At 35.4% G+C, this 9,602-nt stretch overlaps 2 protein-coding genes across 3 annotated transcripts; both read right to left on the bottom strand.

The window, feature by feature from the left end:
• Nucleotides 1–564: 564 nt before the first annotated feature.
• Nucleotides 565–3,502, bottom strand: LOC143921912 (uncharacterized). Of its 2 annotated transcripts, XM_077445233.1 has the most exons (3): nucleotides 1,636–3,502; nucleotides 1,214–1,546; nucleotides 566–920 (listed from the first exon to the last, which is right to left on the bottom strand). In XM_077445233.1, exon 1 carries the CDS (start codon nucleotides 3,465–3,467, stop codon nucleotides 1,857–1,859), a length of 1,611 nt encoding a protein of 536 aa, XP_077301359.1. In that variant the 5' UTR covers nucleotides 3,468–3,502; the 3' UTR covers nucleotides 566–920; nucleotides 1,214–1,546; nucleotides 1,636–1,856. The 2 variants fall into 2 exon arrangements, with proteins under 2 accessions (XP_077301360.1, XP_077301359.1); XM_077445234.1 differs by having other exon boundaries at nucleotides 565–1,602; nucleotides 1,688–3,454.
• Nucleotides 3,503–5,939: 2,437 nt separating this feature from the next.
• Nucleotides 5,940–9,183, bottom strand: LOC143921914 (kelch-like protein 31). The gene is made up of 10 exons (XM_077445235.1): nucleotides 9,004–9,183; nucleotides 8,774–8,928; nucleotides 8,488–8,693; nucleotides 8,200–8,397; nucleotides 7,792–7,965; nucleotides 7,563–7,703; nucleotides 7,127–7,299; nucleotides 6,836–7,046; nucleotides 6,463–6,658; nucleotides 5,940–6,368 (listed from the first exon to the last, which is right to left on the bottom strand). Exons 1-10 carry the CDS (start codon nucleotides 9,162–9,164, stop codon nucleotides 6,232–6,234), a joined length of 1,752 nt encoding a protein of 583 aa, XP_077301361.1. The 5' UTR covers nucleotides 9,165–9,183; the 3' UTR covers nucleotides 5,940–6,231.
• Between the last annotated feature and the right edge of the window lie 419 nt (nucleotides 9,184–9,602).

Below are 9,602 nucleotides of genomic sequence, written 5' to 3'. Positions count from 1 at the left end.
TAATACACACATAAACAAACACACACACAAATACATACATGCATGCATACATACATACAAACATACATACATACATACATACATACATTCATGCATGCATACATACATACATACATACGTACATACATACATACAGACATACATACATACATGCATGCATACATACAAACACACACATACACACATACATAATACACACATACACACACACACACACAAATACGCACATACACAAACACACACACATACATACATACATGCATACATACATGCATGCATACATACAAACATACATACATACATAAATACATACATGCATACACACACACACATACACACATACACACATGCAAACATACAAACACAAGAATACACACATACATACATACATGCATACATACATGCATGCATACATACATACATACAAACATACAGGCATACATACATACACACATACATTATACACACATGCATACATACATACATACATACATGCATACACACACACACATACACACATACATATAGGATCCGGATGTGAAGGATTCCAAGTGAAACGCAGATTAAGTCAGAACTATGTATTTATTAACACATCTTCGGGCTTGCTCTCCAACAAGTGACCATAACAACACGCATCCGGTCTTTCCCATGCATACCACACTCATACTTTATCCCTTGCAGTTTGACCAACCACAATTACGGCTCGTTTAAAAATCATTCCTACATTTCGGTCATTCCTGACTGTCATTCGCCCTCGGATGACATTCTGTCTTTTATATTTTTACAGCACTTCATCTCACATTCTTTTACATTTCATCTTCTACTCTATACAATGTATCATCTTACATTCTTTTAAAACATTTCCTCTATCATCCTCAACAATGTTTCATCTCACATTCTTTTACATTTCATTTTCCACTCTATACAATGTATCATCTTACATTCTTTTAAAACATTTCCTCTATCATCCTCAACAATGTTTAATCTTCCATTCCATAAAATCATCTTATATTCTTCTAAACATGCTTTCAATTGTCACAATTACAATTTAAATCACAATTACAATCATCATCACAACTACATTTCAATACACTTATACATCAATCATTTTACAATTTACATAACAATTACAATTATAACAAATTAATCGTTACACATTTCACTACAAATCAATTTTTACATTTCAACACAATTCAATCTTCAATAAAGTTACACATCACAATCATCACAATTAAAATTTAAAATTATTTCAAGCAATACAAAACAGAAAGGTCAATACCTTTACAATGACAAGTTAAATCTTTACATTGGAAACAATCACATTTTAAAACATTACTAGAATTAGCAATAAAACATTAAAATCAATACCTTTACAATGACAGGTTAAATCTTTACATCGGAAACAATCACATTTTAAAACATTACTAGAATTAGCAATAAAACATTAAAATCAATACCTTTACAATGACAGGTTAAATCTTTACATCGGAAACAATCACATTTTAAAACATTACTAGAATTAGCAATAAAACATTAAAATCAATACCTTTACAATGACAGGTTAAATCTTTACATCGGAAACAATCACATTTTAAAACATTACTAGAATTAGCAATAAAACATTAAAATCAATACCTTTACAATGACAGGTTAAATCTTTACACCAGAAACAATCACATTTTAAAACATGATTCAATGTACCAAGCACTTCCCAAAAAATACTAGAATAAGCAATAAAACATTACACTTTTCAATCATCAAATTACAAGTAAGGCTTAACTAAAAACCCTCCAGGTCTTTCACTTATTCTCTAATTCACAAACGCACACTTAACTTCCATCGGTACAACTTAAATACTATCCAATGCCCGTGGCGATTCTCCTTGAGCATCCGATGAATCTGCCGTCACCCCACAGATTTTCTGCTAGTAATTTACCATAAATGAAGTCAACACATATTGGTTCTGGCTCACTGATACATCCAGTAAGTCTTTTCTCAATCCATGGTTCCATTTTCTTTTCCATTGAATTAACATCAATCCGACTACGACTGAGCTTGAAAGTGAATACAGTGTCTTTTGGTGTTGAAATTTTGACTGGGTCCCTTAATCCTTCTTGTGATTTAGCCATATCTTTCTCTTTGTCTTTATGTTTTTCCTTTTCTTTATTCTCATCTTCAGAATTCTTCAAATGACTATAATCCTTAGATCCTTTTCCAAATTGATCATCGGGTGGTTCATCCGTATTTGAAAACGGTATGTCTCCGTAGTCCCAAAGTCTTCCTCTTTGCAAACCATCACCGTCCATACTTCCATCAGCCAGGTTCACACCTCCATCAGCCATGTTCGCATCGTCCTCTTCATCATTGGAAACAATGAGTTCTCTTTGAGCAGACATCTCTCGTGAAGCCCGTTGCTGCAAAGGTCTTTTTCTGTGCAAACCATCACTGTTCACACTTACATCAGCCATGTTTACATCTCCATCAGCCATGTTCGCATCGTCCTCTTCATTATTGGAAACAATGAGTTCTCTTTGAGCAGACATCTCTCGTGAAGCCCGTTGCTGCAAAGGTCTTTTTCTGTGCAAACCATCACTGTTCACACTTACATCGGCCATGTTTACATCTCCATCAGCCATGTTCGCCTCGTCCTCTTGTGTTAGAATACTGACTGGTTCTCTTATTTCTTCTTGTATTGGAATACTGACTGGTTCTCTTATTTCTTTTTGTATTGTCAAGACAGTCTTTGTTTTGGTGCTGTTACATTGAGCTGATATGTGCCCAAACTCGTTACAATTGAAACAACGAGTTCCTCTCGTCTTAAACCTACAGTCGGCTGCTAAATGACCACGTCCACCACAATTGTAGCATCGTGAACTCAGTCTTTCTCGGTTTTCACGGTTTCTCACGGGCCCCGTCACCCTGGGTTCGTCGTCTGGTGTTTCACCGGCCCCACTTGAATCGGAGTCAATGGGCCCTGCTTGTGCAAGCATTTCTCGTTCTTCAAAGACGAGCTCTTCGTCATCCCACTGGAACTCTTCTATCAGTTTCTGCTTAAGGATAGTCCATGATGTAATTATCCCTTCTGAATCCAGGAACATTCTCGCTGTTCCTACGCAATATATTCTCCCGTAGACCAGTTGCTCCAGGGGCGTCCAGTGGAAGAACTTCGCAAATTCTTCCATGCGCACAATCCACTGGCTGATTGGCACACCGCCGATCCCCTTAAACCGTGGCGCGTATGTCTCGAATTTGTCTCTGTCAAAATATGGCACTTCGTCTTCTTCTTCCTCTTCATCGTCGTCGTCATCATCTTCGTCTAAGTCCGCGAACCTCTGCATCTCCACGACAGTTAGCCGACGTAAAACTGACGCTGATAATGGCGCTATCGTTCTGGATATCATCATCGTCGTGTGGCGTGTTCGCTGACGTGACGCCACCGGCGTCGTCTGTATGTTCGTACGCGTCATGGCGCGCGCGTCCTTAACCTCAACTGTCAAAACTCCGCGTCGTCGTCTGACCGCTCCCGGCTGTCACTCGAAATGTCTTCAGGCATCCCGGACGAGCCCCCAAATATAGGATCCGGATGTGAAGGATTCCAAGTGAAACGCAGATTAAGTCAGAACTATGTATTTATTAACACATCTTCGGGCTTGCTCTCCAACAAGTGACCATAACAACACGCATCCGGTCTTTCCCATGCATACCACACTCATACTTTATCCCTTGCAGTTTGACCAACCACAATTACGGCTCGTTTAAAAATCATTCCTACATACATAATACACACATACACACATGCAAACATACAAACACACGAATACACACATACATAATACACACATACACAAACACACACACACACATACATACATGCATGCATACATACATACATACACAAATACATAATACACACATGCATACATACATACATACATGCATGCATACATACAAACATACATACGTACCTAAACTAACCTAACCTTACCTAACCTAACCTAACCTAACCTAACCTAACCGAACCTAACCTAACCTAACCTAACCTAACCTAACCTAACCTAACCTAACCTAACCTAACCTAACCTAACCTATACATAAACACACACACACATACATACATGCATGCATACATACTTACATACATTCATGCATGCATACATACAAACACACAATTACACACATGCATACATACACACACACACATACACACATACATAATACACACATACACAAACACACACAAATACATACATACATGCATGCATACATACATACATACATACATACATGCATGCATACATACAAACATACATACGTACATACATACATGCATAAACACACATACACAAACATAATACACACATACACACATGCATACATACACACATACGAACACACAAATACACACATGCAAACATACACACACAAATACACACATACATAATACACACATACACAAACACACACACATACATACATACGTACATACAAACAAACATACATACATACATGCATACACACACACACAAAAACACATACATAATACACACATATACAAATGCATACATACACACACACAAATACACACATACACGAACACACACACATACATACATACATACATACATACAAACATACTTACATACATGCATACACACACACACACATACATACATGTTTTGTCCAGAATCGTGGCATAATTGAATGCATATTATTGCTCTTGCGATGAATTTCGTTTACCGACTATAAAAGAGAATCACTTTTGTCTCCGTTTAAACATTTTGGAGTGCAAATACTTCTGCCGAAGAAGGTTTTTAATCTGAAAACTTAAATAAGGAAAGTTTTGGCCCAAGTGATGGCATAATTGAACGCAAAGTATGCTCCTGGTGATGAATTTCGTTTACCAACGATAACAGAGAATCACTTTTGTCTCCGTCTAAACATTTTGGAGTGCAATTACTTCTGCCGATGAAGGTTTTTAATCTGAAAACTTAAATAAGGAAAGTTTTGGCCGAAGTCGTGGCAAAATTGAACGCAAAGTATACTCCTGGTGATGAATTTCGTTTACCAACGATAAAAGAGAATCGCTTTTGTCACCGTTTAAGCATTTTGGAGTGCAATTACTTATGCCGATGAAGGTTTTTAATCTGAAAACTTAAATAAGGAAAGTTTTGGCCGAAGTCGTGGCAAAATTGAACGCAAAGTATACTCCTGGTGATGAATTTCGTTTACCAACGATAACAGAGAATCACTTTTGTCTCCGTCTAAACATTTTGGAGTGCAATTACTTCTGCCGATGAAGGTTTTTAATCTGAAAACTTAAATAAGGAAAGTTTTGGCCGAAGTCGTGGCAAAATTGAACGCAAAGTATACTCCTGGTGATGAATTTCGTTTACCAACGATAAAAGAGAATCGCTTTTGTCACCGTTTAAGCATTTTGGAGTGCAATTACTTATGCCGATGAAGGTTTTTAATCTGAAAACTTAAATAAGGAAAGTTTTGTCCAGAATCGTGGCATAATTGAATGCATATTATTGCTCTTGCGATGAATTTCGTTTACCAACGATAAAAGAGAATCACTTTTGTCTCCGTCTAAACATTTTGGAGTGCAATTACTTCTGCCGATGAAGGTTTTTACCTTGCGATGAATTTCGTTTAATGTCCAATAAAACTCATGGATGTACAAAAATACCTAGTTTATAAGTTTTTACGTCTTATTTTGTTGAGAGAAAATGATTAGGTGTTTGATGTTTGAAGTTGTGCAAAAAACTGGTTAACTGAATTGTTTTTGAAATGAAAAGGTAGCTCGGGTTCACCGGATACTTACTTAACTTAAAAAAATGATGACCATTATTTTCATTGATTGATTGAGTTTCCACTCGTGATCACATTAATAACAAAACGTTTATTAAAATAAGATGAAATAAATAAAAACACTCTTTTCATTTGAGAAAAAAATATATTTGTGACATTATATTTACAAATATAGAACAGGATGAACTGTTAATAGTTTTCATGAAATAAAGAATGTGTACAAATAATTCCACATATATGTACTTACATATGTACATACATATATAATATAATAAATAAAAATGGAAATGCAAAACAAAAATCCTGTTTTAAGCCAACAGTGTTACCATTAAAAGGAAAACATTATATGTACATAATATTAAACAAGTTATGCATTTAAACAAGTTACTACTCATTTGAATTCAAGTTTCATTTTCATTATTAAACATTAAAACCAGTCAGTAAATGCATCGGTGCAATTAGCATATTAAAATCGGATCGTTTCGTTGAAATGGATCCAATAATCGTCCACGAGTCTCTATCGGGGCTGTATTCTAGCACCGACAAGTGATTACCTCCTGAAATAAATATGTATTAAATATTAATCACTTGCATACAAAAAACACACACACACACACAATAATGGTTGTTACAAAATCAAAATCAACTCACCGACGCAAACAATTTTATCGTCGTGGACGATAGCCTTATGCCCAAACCGTGCTTCAGGGAGACTAGCAACATATGTCCAGGTTTGAGCCTCCGGGTCATACCGTTCTACCGAGTCGTGTGTACTATTGCTATTGCTATTGCTGATAATATCGCAGGTGCCGCCAATTGCGTAGATATAACCTCCCAATGCAACAGCCTACAAAGTGAAACAGACTGAATATAACGATATATAATATATGTATGTATGTATGTACAATATTCAAAATTCAATTTTTCTCAATGATGACAATACAATACAATACAATACATACAATGTAAAATGGCGATTATGTAGACATAATCGATTTCAGAAAAAAATCCTGACAATACTTACAGCAAACCGGGCTCTCTTTTCGGCCATCGGCGGAGCGGCCGTCCATCTATTCCTGGCCACATTGAAAGTTTCCATGCTATTAAGGAATACCTCTTTGTCGTTTTTTCCACCTATTGCATATATGACACCGTCTAGTGCAACGGTGTCATGGAGATGTCGGCACTCCGACATATGGGATAGATAGGCCCAGTTTCTTGTATTGACATCGTACCTTTGAAAAATCGTAAAAACTAGTTGTATTCCATTGTACAATATTAAAAAATCATCATAAATATTCACCAACCAACCAACCTATGTACACTCGTTTGTAAGTCTATGTCTTCAGTGGCAGCATTGGAACAGGGATTTTTTCCTCCTGAGATGAAAACATGGTCACCGACAACAGCGGTTGCAAAATTTTTTCTTTCATGTACCATTTGTGGAAGCGCCGTCACATCCTTTGTGGCAACATCCAAACTGTACATCTATTCAATATAAATATTATACACACGTATTATTATAACTGTATTGTTAGTAAATTTGCATACAATAAGGTAACAAAAGAAACGAGTTGCTGAATATTAATGAACTTACCTTTTGAAAAACCCAATGCCGGTATTGCAATCCCCCAAAGTAAACTTTTCAAAATATTGTTATAACAAATAGAATCTACATAAATGTTCGATTTATTGTCATTTCTTTCGTGACGGCACAAATTTAAAAGTTAAGTAATAAATTGAATAAACACCTCCTTCGATAGACCGCCAATCATTATTAAATATTGGTCTCGAAGAATGACCGTCTCGAAGGGATTATAAAATTTATTCATGTCGTAAAACGACAAACATTTCTGGAAATCTCCTCTTATTGTTTGGATTTCATTGGCAAGCTAAAAAAAAAACATTGAAAAATATACATAATTACATATACATATATCTATGTACATACATATGCATTTACATACAAACTAAACTTACTTTTGCCGAACGTTTTCCTACAATCAATATACCTCGTGTGCTCTTTCTAGGTTTTACATTTTGCAATGATAGACGTGGTCTCTTTTTTGGACTCATATTCCATTCAAGTAAATCCCACAATTGTTGACAGCATACACGATTGTAACAAAGAGGTTTCACTTCGTTTAAAATGAACTGAAACGAAACATTTATAACGTTCAGCAATTAATCGCATACCTTTTTAAATTTATTGTGCCGAGCACACATTAAAAACAAAATATTATATCAAGTAATGATTAGTACATTGTACATACATACATACATACATACATACATATGTACATATGAAAGCACATTAAGAAAGTACAGTAAGAATTACATGTAATATATGTATGTACAATATACAAAACAAATTAAAAATATTATTACCTCTTTAGATAACAGACGAAATCTAACAAATTTAAATAAAGCATTCAAATGCTGCTTCCGATTGTCCCAGTCCTTTTGAACCCACAGCTTCAAGCCTATAAACACTTGCTCTTCTGTGGTGACATTTAAATCATTCGACTGCAGCAATTCCTCCAGTTGGTCAGCTTTTATATCGAGAAACGCTCTCCCTTGAATTATCTACAATGCAGACAGACAGACAGATTTCATGAATATTAAAAAATATAAATACACATACGTATGTATGACCTAAAATTATAATATACATACGTCAACATAATTTTTAGTTGTGTAAGCTCTCGTTTTTTCTAGCAATAAGAAATAACTATAATGCTTCGCAAAATTTCCGATTAACAAGAAGTTTTCAGTATTTAATGCGCTTTCTAGGAACGACACGCAATAATCCTCAAGTTTATAGCAGTGAATGTTTGTTCGCGAAAATTCAACTAACTGGATCGCCCCAAGAGGATCCAAATCTGCAAATATTGTAAAATTTGTCATTAGTACTAATTAGTACATATGTATTAATTCGTACGAACGAAGTTTAAATTCTCACCGAGTTTGCCTCTGTAGAAGTATTCAATAGCTTTGCTCACAGTGTCCAGACGAAAATCGCCCCAATCGTCCAAGACAATTTCCTCCGGTGATGCTTCTAAACGCTCCGCCAAATAGTCGCTGTTGCACATAACAATAAACTTGTGTACATTGAATCTGCAAACAGATTAAACATAAAACCTCGAGTTAACATATGTACATAATACATTAAATATTTGAAGCAAGACTAACCTTGCAGTGCCGACAACTAGCACAGTATCGCATTGCTCCTGTTCGACATACTTCCGATACATGTATTTCGAGAAAAGGTGTGCATGCTGCACATCTATTTCGAAATCCGTTGAGTCACCAAAATTGGCACTAATTTCGGTCATATTGCTCCCGATGCTCATGTCTTTTCTAAAAATCAAATTATACAATAACAATAATATGAAAATATACCTAATAAAACAAAATTTAAAAAAGTTTTTCAAAATTTAAAGCAAAATTTAAAAAAGTGTCGATGCCCTACTAAAATTATTGTATGTATGTAGAATTAGAAACAAAGGTGATTGTTATTAGGTACTTAATTCTATGTAGATCATATATTATTGGTGGTGGTACTAAACTAAACGTTCGTTTGGGTTTGGGTTTGCCGAGTAGAATTGTTTACATAAACATCTTCAAAAATCGCCAATTTTTTAAAGGTCTAACGCGTTGCCAAAAATCACCACCAGAGATCCGAGTTCAAAAAAGTTTGTCTCACCAATATGTACTCGTATGTAGTATTTACTATGTATGTATGTATATAGGATGTTCTTCAATATTCTTCATTCTTCAATCATACACAC

The sequence above is a fragment of the Arctopsyche grandis genome, unplaced genomic scaffold (assembly GCF_051622035.1).
Source record: "Arctopsyche grandis isolate Sample6627 unplaced genomic scaffold, ASM5162203v2 HiC_scaffold_46, whole genome shotgun sequence".
NCBI lineage: Eukaryota > Metazoa > Arthropoda > Insecta > Trichoptera > Hydropsychidae > Arctopsyche > Arctopsyche grandis.
The sequence above is the reverse complement of the archived record's forward strand: the minus strand, read 5'-3'. Positions and strand labels throughout refer to the sequence as shown.